This window comes from Hyaena hyaena, unplaced genomic scaffold (genome assembly GCF_003009895.1).
Source record: "Hyaena hyaena isolate Hyena2069 unplaced genomic scaffold, ASM300989v1 scaffold_1426, whole genome shotgun sequence".
NCBI classification, from domain to species: domain Eukaryota; kingdom Metazoa; phylum Chordata; class Mammalia; order Carnivora; family Hyaenidae; genus Hyaena; species Hyaena hyaena.
The window spans coordinates 147,658-171,318 of NW_024082064.1; the positions used below are offsets into that span (position 1 = coordinate 147,658).

The 23,661-nt window shown below is 39.1% G+C and overlaps 1 protein-coding gene and 1 long non-coding RNA gene across 2 annotated transcripts; one reads left to right on the plus strand and one right to left on the minus strand.

Moving 5' to 3' along the window:
* Positions 1-13,074: 13,074 nt before the first annotated feature.
* LOC120225555 lies at positions 13,075-15,021 on the minus strand. Its single transcript, XR_005526829.1, has 3 exons — positions 14,701-15,021; positions 13,470-13,558; positions 13,075-13,162 (listed from the first exon to the last, which is right to left on the minus strand). It is a non-coding gene; the product is annotated as an uncharacterized LOC120225555 (long non-coding RNA).
* A 140-nt stretch (positions 15,022-15,161) lies between these two features.
* Positions 15,162-22,450, plus strand: FAM162B (family with sequence similarity 162 member B). The gene is made up of 4 exons (XM_039223753.1): positions 15,162-15,339; positions 15,490-15,601; positions 19,399-19,507; positions 22,270-22,450. Exons 1-4 carry the CDS (start codon positions 15,174-15,176, stop codon positions 22,366-22,368), a joined length of 486 nt encoding a protein of 161 aa, XP_039079684.1. The 5' UTR covers positions 15,162-15,173; the 3' UTR covers positions 22,369-22,450.
* The last annotated feature ends 1,211 nt before the right edge of the window (positions 22,451-23,661 follow it).

The following is a 23,661-nucleotide window of genomic DNA, read 5'->3' on the forward strand; positions in this document are numbered from 1 at the left end:
TGACTGGCCAAGCCACAAAAACTGTGAAGCTTGGGAGACTGAACACAGCAATAAATGTGTTCACATCCAAGAGCCCCTTGTAGGAAAATGAAGTTTCTTCCATTTACAGCTTGTACTCTCAACATAAATTTTTCTGGTGCCTGGCATTACATTTCCAGCCAAAATCAGATTATGAGAAAATGAAATTTTGAAAATTCCAGACTTACCTGAAAACAAACGAATCACATATTTTCTCATTTTTACAAATAGCCATCCTATCATATCTATAAATACGTGAATGTGATCTGATTCTTGCTTGTTAGACACAGAAGTCATGACAAAAAAAAATGTACAAGCCGAAAGTATAAAATCCAGTATGCAATTAAACAGTGAGCCTGTGTTAAAAATATTTCTCATCTCAAGAGCTATCCATTGTAAACACTCAGATAAAACAGAAAACCTGGGGCCAGGTTCTGGGAGTTACTATGTAAAACTAATGGAATCCAGCATATCAGAGAAACTGCTATGTCCTTATAGGAGACTGAATAAAAGTGAGAACATCTAGTAAGTAAGAAAACCCCAGGTTTGTCAAAAGCACAGGAAAAGTATTGATAGGTACGATTTATTTATTATGTTGCAACTACCTATTCCAAGACCTAAAGCGAATTTTATAAAAAGAAAACATATTTACTAAACTTCTTAAAATAATTATTTAAAAAATCCAACATAGAATGGAACAAGGCAGATAATAACTGAAATCAAGGCTAGGAATAGTGGTTGCTCTTGTACCATTCATTCTGGGCATCATGACAAGAGAAGTGGACACCAGAGCCCTCCACAGGCATCATCTGCAGCAATGTTGGGAACTTCATGGCCTACGAGGTTTGTTTTCTGATCTCAGGTTCTTCTGTATTTGCTCTGTTACCTTACCAAGCCCCATTCCTTTTCGGAATTCTTTGAGGAATTGTCTGCTCTATGTACCTCTAGAAGGACTGTCAATCTGGGAGCCCCACAGTGGCAGAAGGATCGCTCATAACTGAGCCATAAGAGTCCTTCTGTATCCTTTCTGCCCTTAGAAGGAGACAGAAAGACTCTCCCTGATACTGGTTTGTGAATGATAGGGCTTCCAATCATCATCTTTCCTACCGCATGAACAAGACCAGCTTGACACATGAGAGAGAGGTCAAAATTAAAAGTGTAGCACAATCAGGTGATAAGAGAGGAGGAAAGGAGGGGCAGAGGAAAGAGGAGGAAGGTGAAGGGCAGTGGGAGGAGAGGAGGTAAAAACAGGGGATGGGGGGAGAGAATCATTTGAGCACCTTGATCTAGCTGTGCCCAACGCTGAACTATCTTTAAACTATTGGCTATAAAAGACAGTAAATGTTCCTTTTTTTCTTCCGTTTATTTTTCCTGGATTTCTACTATTTTAAACTAAAGAACCATAACTAAAACACTTGTGCTTCACATGACTAGTTACATTTTTCCACCTGTAAAATGAAAGGCATGGGATGAATTTATTTCAAACTTCCCTTTTGAGCCTAAAATTCTATAGTTCTGACTAGATTAATATGTGAACTCCTTCAGGACAAGGATATTATTTCACCTACTTTGGTATCCAAAGTTTCCAATTCTCTGTAAGCTCTCAATAACTATTTCTTGTTGTAATTGAAAAGAACAGGCCTGCAACTCTTTAAGCCTATCCTTTTATGAAAAAAATTTTGCTTTCTTATTTCCCATCTGTATCCCCAATAAAGCAGAGTCAGATACATGTTTCCAGGTTTCAGTTTCCTGGGAAGGGAGCTAAATAATGTAATTAAATTACTGAAAGTTTTAATCCCCAAGTGAGAAATACACATTGTACTGCAAATCTGATTCTATGGGAAATACTCCAAAAGAGTTATTTTTTAAATGTTTATTTATTTTTGAGAGAGAGGAGAGGCATAGAGAGAGGGGAACAGAGGATCTGAAGCAGGCCCTGTGCTGAGAGCAGAAAGCCAGATGTGGGGCTCAAACTCATGACCTGAGAGGCAAAGTTGGAAACTTAACCGACTGAGCCACCCAGGTGCCCCAATAGAGTTCTTGATTATTGACACAGATCAAGCTAGAGAGAAAAATTATTAGTCATTCTGTTCATAATGAACTTTATGATTTGATATTTGATATTTCTTGCATTCTGGAAAACAGGGAAATTTTTTAAATATTTACTGGATCAGTAGATTAAAAATGTATAATCCAAGTTTTAGAGCTTTAGCTACGCTTCTGTTAATGTCAAGGATTCTTTTCTTTCTTTTTTTATTTTAAATTTTTAAATGTATGTTTATTTTTGAGAGAGACAGAGCTTGAGCAGGGGAAGGGCAGAGAGAGAGAGAGAGAGAGAGAGAGACATGGAATCCGAAGCAGGCCTCAGGCTCTGAGCTGTCAACACAGAGCCTGATGCTGGGCTCAAACTCACGAACCACGAAATCATGACCTGAACCGAAGTTAGACACTTAAATGACTGAGCCACCCTGGCACCCCAGGGCTTTCTTCTCTTTCAAGGGTACCCCTTCCCTCCCCGCAAAAAATATGTATATATACACATCAGTGCTTGTAAAAAATTTCTAGTGAAAAATGAGAAAACAGACGCTACGGTTAGACGCATAGCCCAGGCCTCCTGTGGTGATGGAGGGAAGAACACTTGCCTGACCGATCTTCATTGGGCATCGGTGAGATGAAGTGCTATGTAAAAGCAAAGCCTGTCTGATAATTCTCTGTTTCCATACAATGTAAGCATTTATAAACCACACATACATTTCTATTTTCTAGTAATTAAACTTTTCTATATAACTATATACCAAGAGTTTTGGTGTAAAATGTGGAGGGAAAAAAAGCTGGTCGCAGTCCAGTCTTTTTATCACAACAAACATCCTTTGGAACATTGGAAGAAGAAATGCCATACACAGACAGTATTCCCTAAAGCTCCTTGTTAGGAACACATGTGTTTCCCTGCCCTTGGTATTACCTTTGTGTAGCGACTTTGACTTCTTAAAGAAACATTGGTTAATAATTTTACCAAATCTTAACTGTGCCTTAGTTCTCTTATGTGAAAAAATGACAATAAAATGCTGCTCTTATCTACCATATAAGGTTATTATAAAGATCAAAAGAGATAATGTGCACCAAAGTGCTTTGAAAGCTATAAATCACTACTCAAAATATTATTACTATCCTCATCACTGTTATTATTTGTTTTCACAACAACCTTGTGAGGTCAGTGACTATTACCAAGGAGGAAATTAAGAAATAGTAAGATTAAGTGTCTTGCCTAAAGTCCCCAGCTATTTGGTGGCCAAGATGATATGAATTCATGATCCCTAACTTGCTAGTTGACCATAGAAATTTGTGTGCACTGAACGAATATCAGGAAGGGAAGAGATTTCCAGAGTTGTATATGTATTTTCATGCCTTTGACCTAAAATGCTTAAACTTTTGAAGAGATATATTAAATAATTTTACAAACATCTAAGTCAAAATACAAGGCTAAAATCATAAAAATCTGTTTCTCCAGTAAGTCAATCAAAATCGGTACGGAACAAGAGGAAAGCAGATGTTTCACACAATGTTTACCCAACAATAAAAAGACAGGTATTCTCAGACCTTCAAAATATGTTAAATTGACTAGTTTGGAAATAGTAATTATTAGATGCTGTAGGTGGAAGGATAATTCAGAGCAACTTTTTAGAGGCCAATTTGTCAATTATCTATCACAACTAAAGGAAGTTTCTGACTTAACAATTCTTCTGCTACAATTTAGACCTCAGGAGTAAATTCTCAACTACAGGCAGATGTATATAGTTAGAGGATGTTCATTGTAACAATCCTTGTAATAATTTTAAAAAATTTAGAAAGTTGAAAAAATTAAAGGTCCATAAAAAATTTTTCTAAATAAATTATATTTGTTCAATAAAAGATTGTTCAGCCATTTGAAAAAGTGAGGTAATTTATATTAATAGATATTAAGAGACCCTGCCATCCATTGTGAGTAATAAGAACCAGTTCCAGAATAGTATAGTTTTTGCATAGATAATATATATAAAGATTGGAAACTCAAGCATCTATATGATAATATGAGTTGTCCCTAAATAGTGTGTGATTGAGACTTTCACTTTCTATGTTTCACTATGGTCTAAATTTTCATTACAATGAGCATTTTTGTTTCAGAATAAAAATTCAAACAAAGATAACTTCTTAACCAGTCCATTTGTTGATTTGGTGATATCCAAGCAAAAATCATAAAAATATGTTTTATTAAATAAGAATAGAAAAATAAATGGTAAAGAATATTCTAGAGACGAATAATGATAAAGGTGAGACAAGTGCCAAGTATCAGCAGCCCTTCCAGATAAAGTAACAATAATTAAATAATGCAACACTGAAACAAAAACAAACATAAATAAAAATTTTTAAACTCAAATAAACCAATGTATATATTGTGCTTAAGTGTTCAGTGAAATAAGAATCACATAATTCCAGGATGGTGAATATTATTTAATAAATAGAGAAGGATAATTGTAGTGCAATATTGAGAAAATTGATCTAGATCTAAAACTTACATCCAAGTGAACTTCATATCAATTATTTGGTTATAGAAATGAAGAAAGAAAAAAGAACAGAAAAACATTATTTACAAAAAATAAAGTTATGCTACCATTCCTAGAATTTAAATAAAGTATGAAGAAACGTCCTAACATTGTATTTCTCAGACTTTCTAGCTTGTTTGAACTACTTCCTTAAGTCAGTTTCCCAGAAAAAGTGTCTTGGTGCACACACACACACACACACAGAGTTCTTGACAGGTGTTGGGAATCAAATTCAGAATGTGTTTTGGCAAATATGACAATATTTACAAACAGAATTAAATAAAATATCTGAACTCAGGCCATCCAGAACATCACACATTCTATAAACTACAACATATAAAATTAGATACAACCTGTGTCCACCACAGAAATAAAATAAATTATAACATTCTTTGTAACTAAATATTAAGATTACACATAAAAAGATAAATATAAAGATAAAAGATAAAAAAATGGCTTATGAACTTAGTGAAAAAATTTAAATATTATGGGTACTTTAATTAGAACTGTGTATAAATGTAGATAAAGATTCTAAATAAGAAAGAATCTAAATAAAAAAATTGTGTTGAGGATATGGGAATGGGATCATTTTGTGTTATGTTTAATATGATTATAACAACATATAATATATTCAAATACCCTGATGGAGTATATTGAAATGTACAAATGGGATGAGAGTAAGAGTGCTCCCACCAACTCGCAACTCTATTGCCACTAGTTGGATGTGACTAGTTACCTTAAAATCACAATTCCTTTCTAATCAATAAATACTAGTTTTAATTATCTGGGGGCAAAGAAATGTGAAAAAAAAGCACAATGTCTAAAACCACATATATTTTTAGTGGAAATACCATCACAGATGGTAATACCACCTAATGTCTATTAGGTTTACTCTTGGCTCAGAGCGGGAGTGACACTACGCTCATAATTTGATTCCAGAACATCACAAAACCACTTGGTACCTCAGGCTCCACACTGGCAAAATAGCTATGGTAGCCTGACTTTTTCTTCTATTTTATGATTTTTATTACAAAAAGAAAAAGAAAAAAAGACACAAAGCACATATTTCAGTTGCAGAAGAGACTGAGTTAGTTGAAGGCAGGAACAGAACTCAATTTCTTCACATCTGAAGAATTTAGTGAAGTGCCCCTACACTGCCTGTGTGTTTGTAGAACAATTTGACATACTACTGCCACCTGGTGGGCAATTGTGTTTTTACTTTTTATTTATAGACCACAGAATAACTGGAATAGAGATCCTCATGGAATATTTAGAACAACTTCATGATAAACACTAATACTGATGTTTCCATTTAAACCAATACTTATTAATACAGGTATTAAACTATATATTTATTAGTGTACCAAACATAAATAATTAAAAAATGGTAAGATACAGTCTTAGCAAAGAATTTACTTTTAAATTGGTTCTTTGAAAAAATACAATTTTTGATATTAGCAGAGCAATAATCCTCATTTTCAACTTTCACACATTCTTCTCCCTTGGTGAAACATGATTATAGAAATTGCCTCCCCCACCCTCAATATTCTAATTACAATGCATATGAATAAAATCTTCACTGAAAAATTTGAAACTTTTTCACCATTTATTCATTCATTGAAGATTTTCCAATGTTTACAATATTCACCCATGATTCAGGAAAAAATATTTTGACATTTCAAATATGTTGCATAATTCATGCCCTGGCTCACTGACTATTACAATAAGCATTAAACACCATCTGGAATCCCTAGCTTCACTCTGTGCTCACTCAGAACTAAATTCAAGTATTTCTTTGATGCTAAAGAAGTATTCGTGTTGTCAACATATAAATGAAAAAAATTTGAAACTGAAAAAATTTTAACAATCTTTATTAGAAATTTTTGCATCATATACGTTTGGTTTCCTGGTGCGAAGCCTCAGTTGCTCAGTCCTCATCATAGCTATGATACCTTCTAGGAATTATGTGAGGAGCTGGGGGATCGAAACAAATAAGATGTGGTGAGAAACACAAGTTTCTTTAACATCAGGCCAAAAACATGCCACAGGTGCCATGGCGTATGTTACTGGGGCTGGATCTACTCTTAGCCATTATCAGCTGGGCTGATGACACTGAGACCACAGGAGAATTTGCACTTCCCCAGATGCAAATTCTGCTCTTCCTGGAGTATTAGAAGATGAGCTAGACAGGAGCATAGGGAATGACCAAATCAAAGGAAAAATGTGTCTCAAGTTTATATTCTCAAGTGATTTGCACCTGGCTTCTTGATGAGCTACTAAATATGCCTTCATGTTTGCTTAAGACTAAAGGAAACAAGGATAAAACTACTAAATTGGCCGTCCATTAATCATTATGTGCTAAAATTAGTATTAATACAAAGTAACAGTTGCTTATCAAATGTCTGAGGAGTTTTCTGCTCTGTCAGTTCTATTCCAAGTTTCATTTTAAGAGATATTTACATCCTCTGTCTCCATTTGTTCTCCGCTGGGGTCAACATATATTTTAGCATACAAACAGGAACATTTTGGGAATGAAAGAAAGCGCAAATAATAATAATAATATGCCAGGGCAACAGCCACCCCAACACTTTCAGGGATCCCCATTCTCTCCTAAACCCACTTCACTCAGGCCACCATTACACCAAAAGCACTCTTGGTAAGGTACCATGCTGAGTATTAACATCACCAATTCTTAGTCTCAGTTATACCTGACCTTCAGTAGTATTGAATACAGTTGACCACATTTCCTCCTTAATACATTCTTTATTCTGGTTCAAAAACATTGAACTCCTTTTTCCATCTTCTTCCAATCAAAGTGGATGCTTGTTTCACTTTGCTGGTTCCTCCTCTAGTCCTTGATCTCTTATGTTGTAATGTGCCAGGACACAGTCCTTGGTACTCTTTGCTATCTATACTCACTCTCTTGGTGATCCAGTCAACCCCTGATTTTTAATACCATTCATATGCTGAAAGATCTTCCATTCATGTCCTAAACTCTAGACTTGTATATTCATATGCCTATTTCACATCTGCACTTGGTCAAATAGACATCCGTCACGGTTAACTTTATGTGTCAACTTGGCTAGCCCGTGATACCAGAGAGTCAAACACCAGTCTAGATTTTCCTTTGGAATTTCCCTCATTCCCTCTCCAGGATTGGTAGGAGGGTGGTAGAAGAGAAATTCTTTTCTCTTACTTCAAACCAAGTTTGGGAAGAACCTCTTGGAGAACTTGACACTCATACTCTGGAGTTTGACCCTTGACTAAGAAATTTAAAGGCAAAAGGTTGTGACTGAAGCTGTTTGTCTGGCAGCAGAAAAGAGCTGTACCTGCATCAAGAACAAGCTCAAACCCCACTGGTATGGTGGAGAGTTGTGGACAGTATCTCTCAGGAACCCACAAAAAGCACCCGCACCCTGACCAGAGGAAGAGTCAGCTTCTGACTCTTCTCAGCATCAAAGACTGAGAGCACCTACATCAGATCACACACACACACACACACACACACACACACACACACAATCTGTCAACTAAGACCTTTCTTGTCCCTTTCCTCTCCTCCTGCCCCTTCTCCTTTCCAAATTTGTGGGAGCCCTAGGGGGCCTAGTAAAGGAAATGAGAGGTAGGACCAATTAGAAGTTGAAGAGAAGCATAAAGCAGGGAGGCGATAGATAAGAAACTGATCACACACACACCCATTCTCCATGGCAGTCTTCTAGCTTGAAACAGACTTGAGCTCAGAGAGGGAGGCCAGTTTCATTTTAAATAAAGCACAGAATATTTATCATGACACTAAATTAGACATTTAATTTCTAAAATGAGATGATTCCTAGATTCAGAAAGTTTGCTTCTAGGTAAACACCCAAGACAAACGATTACACGTACACCCCAGGAGATATGTCAAGAATCCTCACTGCAGCAGAGGATATAATTATGAAAATTCCAAAACCAGGAGAATAGATATTTAATATACAGTTTCTGGTTGAGAAAAGAATGAAGAAATTAATGAACAAATAAAACAGCTGGTTTTTAACCTTTATAACATTCTGTTAGGTTATTCAGTTTCAACCTTAAAAACCTTCCATAGAGTTTGGTCCTTTAATCCAACCCAGACCTCTTTCTGGAGAGTTCTGATAATTTAAATGATTTGCACTCATCACCTGTAACAAACTCTGTTGTAAATCTTCATTATCATGATCATAAATAATAATTGTTTCCATTTGCAGATAATGGTGTAATGAGAAGTATCAATAACAACAGAAGTTCATCACTGCCCTTTCAAGCTATACTAGGCTATGCTTAGGTATGTTTATATTTCACACTGGAAATCAGAAAGTATAAGTACCCCCAAGTAAAGGTTTAAAATAGAAAAAAGAAAATTCTTTTGATATGTTGATTTTTTAAATCCCTGAATAGACAAAACATTCAAACAGACCAGTTCCCAATTTCTTTTCTTTTCTTTTCTTTTCTTTTCTTTTCTTTTCTTTTCTTTTCTTTTCTTTCCTTTCCTTTCTTTTCTTTTCTTAGAGAGAGAGCACACAAGTGGGGTAGAGTGGCAGAGAGAGAGAGAGAGAGAGAGAGAGAATCTTAAATAGATTCCATGCTGAGTGTAGAGCCCAATGCAGGGCTCAATCCCATGACCCTGGGATCATGACCTGAGCTGAAATCAGGAGTTGGACACTCAACCAATTGAGCCACCCAGGCACCCACCATTTCCCAATTTCTAAGATAACATGAGCTTTATAAGTCAAGAGAGAAATAAGCAGATGAGAGAAGCAGATGAAGAAGTGTACAAATACATGTAGGATAAGAGATAATTATCTCAAGGGAATTTAGGGTGGCATCATTCACATTATGAAGAACAACCTTCTTTAACTGTAACTATGAAAGGTATTATATTATGCATTTATAATGAGTCTGATTCATTTTTGTAAGACCACTCTCTCTATATGTGTATGAGAAAGATTGTGTGGGACAAGGAGCTAGGAAAACACTAGTAAGTCATCACAAAACTCTATCAAAGCATGTAGACTTGAATCACATAGTTATTATTGTGCCTCAAATCTGAAACGTCTATATAAGATTCAGTTCTTCAGCTCCTAAAATACTAACTTTGTCACACAGGATTGTTACCAGGAATTTTGGAGTTTGAAATTGATCACTGTGGACCAGAGGCTGTCCCACTACAAGGTGATTAGGCAATTGCATACAATCTGACACATGAAACAGTCTTAATAGACATTGAAGTAGACTACAAAAATAACCTTTCAGCCAAAGAATGTGAGAGACATGGGCATGGCATATGTCCCTTCAATGACTATTCTGGGCAGTCTGCATACACAGTAGTTAATAAATATGCATGCATTTCAGATCTGCTATTTCCAGGACAAATAAATGGTATGTGTCATTGGACATAGAAAAGGTTTCGAACAGTGCAGGAGCAGTTTCCTGCTTTCTTCTAAAGTATTTCTCAGAGTAATGTTTAGGACAGTGGGAAAATGAGCGACTCAACTAGTCAGAACTCAGCTATGCACTGAGTTACACACACAGTGCCGACCCAATGGTCCAAGCCAGAACTAAACTGTGATGTTAATTGAGAGCTATTGTGCATCAGAATTAGCACACAATAATTCTATGTGACCTACTGACCTGTGGTTAGTGACATTTTAAATGTCTAGGGATATGACAAAGACAGAGAACGTGAGCCACATCATGAAGAATATCAAAGCAGGAGACTTTGAAAGAGTCCTCCCTGCCTTATGATTTTTTTCAGGTTCCTCTTTGTAGCCTGTGGATAGGGACACAGAGTGCAGGGTCAGAGAGGGAATATGGATGAGACTGGTCCCATGAAGGTTTACATGATTGCACTCATGTTTTAGAAAACTATCTCTGGAGACTAGAGAAAGGGTTGCAGAAAGAATTGACCAGATACGAGGTAAATGCTTTGGAGGTCATTCCAACAGCATGGTTGAGAGAGAATGAAAGACTGAACTATAGCAATGAAACAGGGAATTAAGAGGAACAACAAGATCTGTATGTAGGATCTTATTAATGGTTTTTCAGATCTCATTTTGAGTTTCTGCTTGTGTATTAAACCTATACTCAATATCTATTGAGTCACTGGGCTCTCACCTGGATCTACTTAGATAAGGTTGCCTGAAGCACTGGACACTAAAGTGAGTTGTGTCTGCAGGTAAACTGTCACTTTAGAAATTTCCCTACAGAAAGATTCATAGGAAATAATGTGTTTCACTGGAAAACACATTAGCTTAGGTCTTGTCCCACCCCTCACTAGGAAGCAAGGCATTTTCTGATGAGGGACTATCATCCTAGCCAGAAAGAATCTTCTCAGGAACAGCTTTGCAGTAATGGTGGCATCTCCTGCCTTAGCCCTGTGGCAAACAACACAGTAGTTCTTGATAATACATAATAATAATTAAACAATTTAAAATTTACCCACACTTGGGATGCCTAGGTGACTCAGTTGGTTTAAATGTCTGACTCTTTAGCTAAGATGGACAAACCAGGAGACTATAGATGCTGGCGAGGATGTGGAGAAACGGGCACCCTCCTACACTGTTGGTGGGAATGTAAACTGGTGCAGCCCCTCTGGAAAACAGTGTGGAGGTTCCTCAAAAAATGAACAGTAGAACTCAGCAATAGCACTGCTAGGAATTTACCCAAGGGATACAGAAATGCTGATGCATAGGAGCACATGTACCCCAATGTTCATAGCAGCACTTTCAACAATAGCCAAATCATGGAAAGAGCCTAAGTGTCCATCAACTGACGAAGGGATCAAGAAGATGTGGTTTATCTATACAGTGGAATACTACATGGCAATGAGAAAGAATGAAATCTGGCCATTTGTAGCAACATGGATGGAACTCGAGGCTGTTATGCTGAGCGAAATAAGTCAGGCAGAGAAAGACAGATACCATATGTTTTCACTTATACGTGGAACAGGATAAACTTAACAGAGGACCATGGGGGAGGAGAAGGGGAAAACAATCATTGGGGAGAGGGAGGGAGGCAAACCATGAGAGAGTATTAAATACTGAGAACAAACTGAGGGCTGATGTGGGTGGGGGAGAGGGGAAGGTGGGTGATGGGCATGGAGGAGGGCACTTGTTTGGATGAGCACTGGGTGTTATATGGAAACCAACATGACAATAAACTATAAAAGAATAAATAAATAAATACATATATATAAATAAATAAATGTCCGACTCTTTATTTAAGCCCAGGTCTTGATCCCATGGTCATGAGATCAAGCCCCACATTGGGCTCCATGCTAGGCATGGAGCCTACTTAAGATTTCTCTCTCTCCCTCTTCTTCTGTCCCTCCCCTGTTTGTCTGTACTCTCTCTCTCAAAAAACAAAACAAAACAAAACAAAACAAAAACCACACTTTCCACTCAGTGTATACAATAACTTTATTTAAAATGCATTTCAGGGCCCCTGGGTGGCTCACTTGATTAGGTGTCCAACTGTGGCTCAGGTCATGATCTCACAGTTTGTGAGTTCGAGCCCCGCACTGGGCACTGGGCCCTGTGCTGACAGCTTGGAGCCTGGAGCCTGTTTCAGATTCTGTGTTTCCTTTTCTCTCTCTGCCCCTCCCCCACTCATGCTCTGTTTCTCTCAGAAAAGAATAAACATGAAAAGCATGCATTCCTAGCTTTAACAGTATATCTTAAGAGGAAACTAACCGTAATAAATGAAAAGATAAACCATACCAATCAAAAACAAGCCTTGAAGGAACAAAACTGAAAATAGTACATACAAATCAGATGAATCAAGGGATTGAACAAATAATATAATATAGTTCAGAATGGGTAAACTAAAACTATCATGGATTAACGCTAAGTTCTGTAAGGAGCAAAGATTGTGATTTGCTTACCTGTTGTCACCTCAGATCCTAGAACAGTGCTCAACCCATAGGAGGCACTCGGTACCTATTTGTTAAATGAATATATAAGCTGTCCTGGTTGAAGAAGGGAAGGAAGGGAAGGGAAGGGAAGGGAAGGGAAGGGAAGGGAAGGGAAGGGAAGGGAAGGGAAGGCAGGAGAATGGGAGAGAAGGGAAAGGAAAGGGGGAAGGGAAGGGAAGGGAAGGGGGAAGGAAAGGGGGAAGGGAAGGAAAAGAAAAGAAAGGAAAGGAAAGAATGGAGTACAATTAACTACAATTAGCTTTTTCTTCATCAGAAGTTGATTTGCAGTTGTTTTGTTTTGTTTTCTTTAATTTGGTCCAACTCCAGAACTGAAGAAAACATCTCATACAGCTGTATTTTATGACTACTGCCAAACAGTGATATTTTAATCCCATAAGGAATAGGAAATAGAATGCAAATTGTTCTTTTTCTCATGACAGAATCTCTTATTCTCTTGTTCTGTCGCTCTGCAATTTTAGAGAAGCTTGAGATAGAAAATCATGTGTATATGCTTGACATTTGATTCTTTCCAGGGAAGTAAACTTACTTGGATAGTTTAATGCACTTCAATGAACTGTTAATGAACTGTTGTTTCCCAGAGGTGTTTTTCTCTAGCTCTATGGATATTTCTTCTCTGAAACACAAAGAAAAAATAAAAACTTAAAAGGAAAAATAACACATTTGCATAATGGGAGAATTTTCAGTAGTATATTCCTGAAACAATCAAATATTATCTGTGACAATGTGCTTTGTCAAGCAGGAATTCATTCAGTTCATTGTGTAGCATATCATCAAGTACTTTAGTCTTTTCTTAACTAGCCCAGACCGAATCTATTATTGAAGAATTACATTCATTTAACAAATTCTTACTGAGTATCTACTAAGTGTCAATTTTCAGCTACATCCTAGGGATACAGTGGTGAATAAAACAAAATCCTTACCTTTTGGAGCATCATAGCCTCCTACAATTCTCCACATGAGATTTCACAAATTAAAATATCCTTGTGTTGTGAGACTAGTGAAACAAAAGCTGTGAAGAAGAAATGAGAACATCTTTTGAAATGTTATTATATGCCAGGTACATATGGCATGTCCCTAGCCATCCTTTCCAAGTAGCTTCCACTCCACCCCTGCTTACTTTTTCCCCCCACCCTGCTATTTTTTGTTTAAAAAACAATAAGTCTTTAAATGTATTCCTTTGCACCGATTTTTTAAAAATAGTTTATTGTCAAGTTGGTTTCCATATAACACCCAGTGCTCATCCCCACAGGTGCCCTCCTCCATGCCCATCACCCCCCTTCCCCCTCCCCCACCGTATCTGCTATTTGTTTCTTTATCTACTAATCCCCACTTGACCTTGTTCAGTGCTCTATCCCCAACTCTGAAAAGTAGCTGGGATTTGGTAGGGGTTTTTTTAGTCATTGCATGAATGAACTTCAAGAGTAGGAATTCTTTTACAAAGAAACCAAAACTGATGGCATAAATGATTTGCTCATGAATGTGGAACTCTTTAGTCATAAATCAGGGGTTTCAACCTTTATATGAAGGCAAAGCCCACCCCCTTAAATGCATATTTCTGAACAAAGGTGGGAATCTTTTCTTTTGTTAAACACTGTTATGTGAAGACACATGGAGTTACAGAGATCTTGCTTTCAAGATCCTGACAGTCTCGTCAGGAGGAAAGGAAAGATGTGGAGATCCAACTAAAAATGTGAGGCCGTGAGTGTGTGGCTGTGGAAGGAAGCTCAGGGAGAAAGGCAACAGGAGGAGGGTGAGCTGGGCCTGGTGCTGGGTCCCGAAGAGCACCTTCCCCTGGCTGGGGTCTGCTGCCCCTGGAAGATGAGTAAACAGAATAGGTAAATTCTTTCAGAATAGAAGCTTTCCTACAAGCCCTTTTTCTGAGTCCCTGTTTCCAGTCTGATGCCAGACCTTCCCCCTTTTTTGCAGAGGGAAGACGGTGGAAGATAGAAGAAAGGCTCATTTTGAAGAACATTTGGAGGGTCTGCGGTCTTAGGAAGAAGTGAAGAGATACAGAAAAATAAATTCTAGCAACTTGGGCTGTTTTGCCCAGAAAAGAGGAACAGTCTGGGAGTGGAGTGGGGGGTGAGGAGCCATCTTCAAAATCTGTCTTCATGGGGAATTCAGAAGTGTGTTCAACGTCCTCACACTTACTTGGAAAACATCTGGCCTGGCCTGCCCTTGAAGGACTGTTGGTTCTTCCTGGAGGAGAGGGTTTAGGTTGATTCTCTCGGCGTCAAACAGTGGAACCAAAGGGTGAAAGGCTGAAGGCAACAAGTTTCTACTCGGTGCAAAGAAACGCCTTTAAAACGAGCTTCAGGGAGCAGTCTCAGGAGGTGGTGAGTCGGCTACGAGAGTTTTCCAGCAGAGGCAGACCGCCCCCCCACCCCACCCCCGGCCCGGCCCGGCCCGGCCCGGCCCGGGAGAGAATCGGCCCCCAGGGTCGTGGCGCCCGGGTCCGGGGTCGCGGGCGGGGGCGGAGACCCGGAGCCAGTGTGCGCTTGCTGGAGGCTGCAGCTGCGCTTCGGGGTCTCCCTTGGGAGCGCCGCGGGGCGGGGCGGGGCGGGGCGGGCCGGGGAGCTGGAGCAGTCCTCGCCGGCGGCTGGGAGCGCGGGAAGGGGCGCAGCATGCTCGCGGCTGTCGGGGGCCCCCTGCGCCTCGGCCTGGGGCGCATCTTCCGTCGCGCCCCGGGAGCGCAAGCAGAAGCCGCGCGGCGGGCCATCACGCCCCCGCGGCCTCCGGGTCTGTCCCGCTCCTGTAGCAGCCGGGCCCCCAGCGGCTCTGGGCCCCAAGGTCCGGGGGAGCCCTGACGGGGAACGACCTGGGAGGGAGGGGGTGCGGAGCGGCGGGCGTGGAGCCGGGGCTCGGGTGAGGGAGGGAGTTGGAGCCACTGTGCCGTCGGTCTGTCGGTTCCTCTGTCCACCCACCCCTGTCGCTTTGCAGCAGGGAAGGTCCACCGGGTCCCCGCCGAGTACAAGCCTTCTCAATTCGACAAGAAAATCCTGCTGTGGACCGGGCGTTTCAAGACGATGGAGGACATCCCGTCTCGGATCCCGTAAGTGTGGCTGTGCCGCGGCCTGGCCTCTTCGCCTGTAGGGGGTGCGGGGTCCACCCACCTCCTCACCTGGGCTTGCCCTGGAGCGAAGGCTGCCGCAGGGCTCCACCAACACCTACCCGCGTAAGGAATGTGCCTCCCCAGCCTCCGCCTAGTGAGGTTAAATGTCGAGTTCCTTGACTTGGACAGGGGACACATAAGCTTACAGGGAGATTGTTGAACTTGGGTGAAAACTCAGAAGTTCCGTGGGCACTTTCACCGTTGCCCGGATACCCGCCCCCAGCGAGCTCCGAGTCGCAAGGCCGCGAAGCTCTTAAGCCGCACGGAAGGCATCGTCCACGCGTGCACTCAGGGCGGAGTCCCCATAGAGGGAGAGGGGTTCTGCCGGCGGAACAGATCCCTGCTCCACCCAAGGATCCTGGGTCCCGGGAGAGCTAGAGAGTCTCTGGGAGGAAGCCCCATCCATAGGACCTCCTATCCTGGGGCGGGAGACACCTGATGTACAGGGCTCTGCGGCCCACTGGGCGCAGGGGGTACTCAGGCTGGGACTCTGGGGCACCACCATTGCTGACCTCTTCACCATCCCAAACCCAAGGTAGCGGTTCTGTTTTGAGAGACAGAGTGTGAGCGGGGGAGGGGCAGAGAGAGAGGGAGACACAGAATCTGAAGCGGACTCCAGGCTCCCAGCTGTTGTTAGCATGGAGCCCGAGGTAGGGGCTGGAACCCACAATGGTGAAAACGTGACCTGAGCTAATGTCAGACACCTAACATTAGACCCGTTGCCTACACTTTTTTAAATTTAAATTTAAATTTTGTTCATTGAAGTATAGTTGACACACATGTTACATAAGTTTCAGGTATAATTGTCTACATTTTTATTACTTTTTATTTACTAGTTACCAAAAGCATCTCAAATAAATGGGAAAAAAATGTGGTGGAAAATGCTCATTCAATAATGAATTCTCAAACATTTTTATCCCTTTCTTGGATCAAATTATTCAATGAGGAATGGACATGGCATTTGAAAATAACAGAATTTGAAATCTGTATTTAGCATTTATTCAACCACAGAGACATTTCTTAATATTATAAAACAAATAATGTTTTCCTTGACATCTATAGACTGCAGACTACAGACTTAGCCCAAAGCGGAAATTATCCTCAGAAAAGCTAAAACAACATCCTTAATTTTTTGGAATTCCGAGTTTTAGTGCTGTAACAATAATCAGTACTGCAATAATAAATAAAAACAAATAAACTGATAACTAAAAAAGAAGAAAAATGTAAAGTATTGTAAATTAATGCTGGTCAAAACACAATAGACCCAGCAATGCATTGATATAGCTCTATGTGTAAGGAGACTCATTTTACAGAAATAATTTAATTTCCCCAGGACCATAGTCAAAAGAATAGTTATAAACAGGAGAACTTAACTTTGAATAAGATGTCTAAGAAAGAAATTGTAGTTTGGGGTCAGAAACCTGAAAATCGTTGAATATTTATTTTGCTGTTTTCTATATATGTATTTTTAAAGCACTGCTGTTTTAGGAGGGATATGCCTCCTAAACTAACTGTTAGACTTACAGTGTAAACAGCTTTCACTGTGTATGCTCTTAATGGGTATATAATTAATGAGTGACCTATAATCTTTGTACCATACACTAATGATATTTAATAATAACTGTGCTTTTTCTTCTTTTTGCAGTGCTAAACTAATTTGGCATAGCAGATCAAAGCCAGATGGATGGGTAAAAATGATCATATCTTTTAGGCTCCATCTGGAACAAAAGTCAGCAACAAACATAATCTAATAATGTCTTCATATGTTCACCTGTTTACAACTAACATCTTAAAACGTACATTAATCTCTCGAAAATCTAAGGAAAAGAGTTAGATATTGTTTTTTTTTATTTTTTAATGTTTTTATTTATTTTTTTGAGAGACAGAGAGAGACAGCGTGATTAGGGGAGGGTCAGAGAGAGAGGGAGACACAGAATCTTGAAGCAGGCTCCAGGCTCTGAGCTAGCTGTTAGCACAGAGCTCAACGTGGGGCTCGAACCCACGAACCGTGAGATCATGACCTGAGCCGAAGCCGGATGTCCAACCAACTGAGCCACCCAGGTGCCCCAGATATTGGTTTTCTGTGCCCTTTAAATTGGTGGAAAAGTTAAATTTTTTTTTCATTTTTAAGAGAAATTGCAACCTGTCTTTCTGAATTTTTCAGTGTAACTACATTCTATTTACACTTTACATTAGATAAGACAGAATACTGCTGAATACATTCTCAAGAATCATTCTTTAATTATGTGTATCTGTAAACTTTCACTTCATATCATTCCAAATTGTAAAAGTTTATTTCAGTATAAAAGGTCCAGAGGCATGATGATTACTTTTGTAACACTGCTTTGTTAAGTAACATTAAACAATTTGCCTATAACTTTATTAATAAATAAGACTACTCATTATTCAAGCAAGTATTTAAAATTTCAGAATAATAATAGGAAGATGGTTTATCTTTTTCTTTAACAAATCTTTGTGATTTTGATCACTTCTTTTGATAACTTTATGCAAAAGCCACAAAGGAAACACCTTTTCTTTAATAGTCATCTCCAGAGGCTAGTGAGAAAACAAAACGATGAAAAAGAGTTTTAAAAAACATCCTGTTTAAAACTAAGAATGAAGTTGGGGCGCCTGGGTGGCTTAGTCGGTTAAGCATCCGACTTTCGCTTAGGTCATGATCTCGCGGTTCGTGGGTTCAAGCCCCGCGTCGGGCTCTGTGCTGACTGCCAGCTCAGAGCCTGAAGCCTGTTTCAGTCTGTGACTCCCTCTCTCTCTGACCCTCCCCTGCTCACGCTGTCTCTCTCTCTCTCTCCTAGAAATAAATAAAACATTAAAAAAAAAATTAAAAAAACAAAACAAAACAAAACAAAAACTAAGAATGAAGCCCACTTAATAACAGAGGGACTGAATGAACTCAAATAATTTGAGACATGTATAAGGTTAAGTCTTTACCTTTACCCTTATCTGTGAAGAAAAAAAAATGATGCAAGTCAGGCCATAATCTCTAGTAATTATACTTTTAGCAGTTAGAAACTAAATATACTGGGGAGCCTGGTAAGTTCAGTCAGTTTAGCATCCGACTCTTGATTTCTTCTCAGGTCATGATCTCACGGTTCATGAGTTAGAGCCCAAATCGGGCTTTGCACTGACAGTGTGGAGCCTGCTTGGGATTCTGTCTCCTTCTCTCTCTGCCCCTCCCCGCTCACTCTCTATCTCTCCCTCAAAATAAATAAAAATAAAGATTAAAAAAAACATTATAAAAGACAAGAAACTAAATATACTACACTGTGGTTTCATGGTGACTAACATTAATTAAGACCTAATATACCTGGGGCGCCTGGGTGGCTTAGTCAGTTAAGCGTCCGACTTTCGCTTGGGTCATGATCTCACGGTTCGTGGGTTCGAGCCCCGCGTCGGGCTCTGTGCTGACAGCCAGCTCAGAGCCTGGAGCCTGTTTCAGAGTCTGTGATTCCCTCTCTCTCTGACCCTCCCCTGCTCATGCTGTCTCTATCTCTCTCCTAGAAATAAATAAAACATTTTGAAAAAAAAAAAGACCTAATATACCTGTTAATTTGAAATTGGTAACATAAATGGGCTAGCAGTTGGATGTCTTCCACATCTGCAGTTTGCATTCAGAGATGTTTTTGTAATATTTACATAACAAATGATTATCTATCATGCCAGTCAGAAAATACTACTACTTCAATATGATTAACAGAATGCATATCTTGGTTTAGGCCAGAAATGATAGATGCTGCAAGAAACAAAGCTCGAGTAAAAGCTTGTTACATAATGATTGGACTCACAATTATCGCCTGTTTTGCAGTGATAGCATCAGCCAAAAGGGTGAGTATCTCTTTAAAATAAAGCTGAACTAGTGAGTTTTAAGCAATATTATGTGCTTTGTTCTCAGTTTGGGGCTTATTGCTATGCTTTCAATGTAAGCACAATTTAATCTTAGATACCTTGAGCCGCCCATATATATCTATCCTACAGGAAACAAATTTTTTGAGTCCACAAATGCAAAATACATGGACAGGAGGAACAAAAGCTCATTTCCAATTAAAAGATAAAAACAAAAACAAGACAGTTCATAGCCAGCCTGGTTAAAATCTGCACAAGAAGTTTGCTGCGTGAAAGTTACCCAGACTAGATCATTCCTTAAGTCATGAACTCAATCGTAGTTATCGCATAGAATCTTGAAGTAATTAGAAATGCAAAGGTTGGAAGTGATCAAGGCCGACTTGTTTGTCTGTATCCTGTATATGAGCCCTCTCCTTGCCGTCACCAGTATGTGGTTTCTAGAGAGAAATTAAAAGCTAATTATTCTCTAATTTTATTTCTTGCTTCCCCAAATCCTTCCATCTGCTGAGCAATTTTTAACATGAAGAGCAGCCCCACAATACTGGAAGACAACTAACACATTCCCACAAGTCTTCTCTTCTCCAGTCTTAATTTCTCCATCCCCTACAACTTCCCTCTATTTTGAGCTCTCCTGTGACACAGGGTCCCTCTTCACTGGGCATTTGCAACTGAATGCATTAGAGCATGACTGCATCTTCTTTGATCATGGAGTGTGCTCTAGTAGCGCGGCCAGAGTTGGAACTCGATTTTTAAAATTTTTTTTAATGTTTTATTTTACTTCTGAGAGAGAGAGACAGCATGAACAGGGGAGGGTCAGAGAAAGAGGGAGACACAGAATCCAAAACAGGCTCCAGGCTCTGAGCTGTCAGCACAGAGCCCGATGTGGGCCTGGAACCCAGGAACCGTGAGGTCATTACCTGAGCTGAAGTTGGACCGACTGAGCCACCCAGATTCCCCTGGAACTCGATTTTGACAGCCGAATCACACACAAGGCTTTGCTTGGATCCATACTTCACTCTCTGGGTGTGTGTAGCCAATTACCATTGTGCCTAGTCCTGTGATTCTGCCCATAGTTACTTTTCAGGTTTTTGAGAGTATCTGAGCCCAATAATTCACATAGGGACTGAGGACTGTAAGCTTACTGGTGTTATGTACATATCCTTTCATTTCTATTAGCTTGGCAGAGAACTTGTGCTTTGAAATTATTCTCATCAAATGGCAAATTTCTTAAATATTTCTTAAATATTCAAACACAGAAATAAAGAAATTTGGTCATCTCTTGTTTATAACCTACTGTAGATAAAATGACTGTCAACCAAGTTGATGATTCTTTAGCTCCCAAATGACAGTGGAGCCTGATACTGTCTGGACCCTCCTTATTTCGTAACATCTTCTCTTTGTTCATTATGCCCCATCTACAGTAGTTCTTTTATATTTTTTTTAATACACCAAGCCCTTTCTCTTCACTAGGCTTTCCTTCCTTCTCATTCTCATCAGAGACCTCCTCTGACTGACCACCCGTTCCAAAATGGCCTTGCCCAGGTGTTCACTATTTCTTCATCTTTCTAGCTGCTCATGAGTAAGCCATTATACACCAGCAATCTTATTGACTCCACTTTAAAATATACCTACTGTTGGATCACTCCTCACCATCTCTCCTGATACCACCCTGATCTGATTAAATAATTAACGCATATACCTTAACTGACATTGTGATAGTTGGAGGTGAAGGAAAGATTAGCAATTTGAGATATGTTTGTGGGAGTAGGGAGGATGGAACTTTGTGGTAAATTTGATATGGGAAAAGGGAAGAACATGGAAGAAATAAAAAAAAACCTGGGTTTTTGACTTGAACAACTAGGTGGATGGTGCCGCCATGTGTGGAGTTGTGTAAGGGAGGGAAGGAACTGGTAGGCAAAACAGGCAAAATACACCAAGTCCTCTACTTTGGATATATTAAATGTGAGTTGCTAATTAGGCATTCATCAATATCTATTATTATTATTATTATTCTGCTAAGGACTTTATATGCTCTTCCGTCTGGGGACCTATAGATGTCCTCACTTCTGGAAGTCTAAGCTGTCATAACTTAAAATATGGCCTCCTTCACCCATTCTGTCTATTCTTTCCACCTATTACGAATGTATGTTGGAACTTCTGGTTCTATTCTCCAAGTCTCTTAACTATCTTTTCTATTTTTTTGTATCTGTGTCTCTGTACTGCCCTTTGATTATTCCCTCAGATCCATTTTCTAGTCAGAGTTCTTAACTCCTAATTATGAAGTTGATCGTCTTTTCTTTTCACAGGTGATCCCCCTCCGCCCCTGATAAATGCTTAGTTTCCTTGCTAGTTCCTTGGGCTAGTGAGAGGAATTTTAGTCATTTCATTGGAGTACCTTATACTTCCAACTCCAGATCCAAACTCTAGACTCATCTGTTGGTGTAGAGATTAAACTCTCAGCTCACAGCTTTTAAAATCATTATTTTCTCCTAATGACCCCTTCCTGAAACCATTTCCTCCCATCCTGACTTCCATCCTTATTTCCCACCAATTCATGCCTTCTAAGTTCTTTCCATTCTTGGTACCTGAGGATTTCCCTTTATTGATTTTGAGCATAATTTACTTTTCTCCTTTTCACAGAGTATCTCCTATATATATCTAAAACACAAATTTTTCCAGAGAGTCACAATGCTTTGCTTTGTTATTTATTTATTTATTGTTGTTGTTGTTTGTTTATTTTTCAGGCTGCAGAACGACACGAGTCCTTAACAAGTTGGAACCTGGCAAAGAAAGCTAAGTGGCGTGAAGAAGCTGCATTGGCTGAACAGGCTAAGGCTAAATGAAACTGAAAGTAACAAAGTGTTAATCAGAATATCATTGATATTATCAAAAACAATAAAAGATAGATAAAATAGAATATTTAAATAAAATAATGGCCACGGTTTTATTTGGTGAAAAGAAGCACAAAGTCTTTTTTTATTTTTAGTTTTTAGTAAAACTTGTACTGAAGAATAACTGTATTCAGAAAGGTGCACAAAAGGGTATGTAGTCTGATATATATTTATATAATGAACACGCTTGCATAACCACTGCCCAGGTCAGATGCAGAACACCAGGAGCACCCCAGAAACCTCCAAGGGTAACCATTGTTATAAGTTTTATCCCATAGATTAGTTTTGCTTGGTTTTGAACTTTATATAAATAGAACTACACAATATGCACTTGAGAGGGTGGATTCTCATATTCAACATTATGTTGTGAAATCAATCCAAACATTTTGTGTAGCATGAGCTTATTAATCTTCATTTTGTTATAGTTTTCCATTGTATGAATATGCCGTAGTTTATCTGGATGTTTGGTCCAGTCTTTGGCTATAATAGATAAAGCTAAAATGAGCACTCTGTGTATGTGGCTCACTAAGAGTTCTTTTGAAATCTAAATGAATTTTCAACTGAAGTTCCACTGCATTTGGTAATTGGATAGTCCCTCTGGTTAATCTTTCACAGTTATTCCCCACAATTAGATAATATCAGTTTGAAAAGTTTTATAAACAAGAACTACTAATTTCAAAATCTATTCTAAAATGATAAAAGTGCTAAAACAGTAATTGCATAAGTAATTTAAAGAGACAAAGACATTAAAGAAGAAAAATAGCATGTGTCAATCAAAGGTCTTCAGACTTGTTTGAGGAAGCTCTAAAACAACTTTAAAATCGTCTATCTCCTCCTCACATAATTTTAACTTGGAATCTATAATTTTTAATCATAAACTTCAGTAGTGAAACAGTATAATTTCATTTATTGCATATTATATCTATGTATGTGTGTATATATACACACACATACACACATATGTACACAGAGAGAGAGAGATTTATTTAAAGGAATTGGCTTACATGTTTGTGATACTAGCAAATCAGAAATTTGTAGAGCAGGCTGGGAACCTTCTGGCAGGAAGTGAAGCTACAGTCCAAAGGCAGAATTTTTTTCCCTCAGGAAACTTCCGTTTTGCTCTGCATTTCTTTCAATTGATTGGATGAAGCCCACTCAGATTATTGAAGATATCTTCTTTACTTAAAGTCAACTAGCTATAGATGTTAACCCCATCTACAGAATACCTTCACAGCAACATTTAGA

Bases quoted from the DNA above. Each gene is read 5' to 3' on its own strand.
- FAM162B (XM_039223753.1), top strand. From the start codon at position 15,174: ATGCTCGCGGCTGTCGGGGGCCCCCTGCGCCTCGGCCTGGGGCGCATC. The intron at 15,602-19,398 runs GTAAGTGTGGCT...ATCTTGGTTTAG, and splicing joins GACATCCCGTCTCGGATCCC to GCCAGAAATGATAGATGCTG. The intron at 19,508-22,269 runs GTGAGTATCTCT...TTTATTTTTCAG, and splicing joins TGATAGCATCAGCCAAAAGG to GCTGCAGAACGACACGAGTC.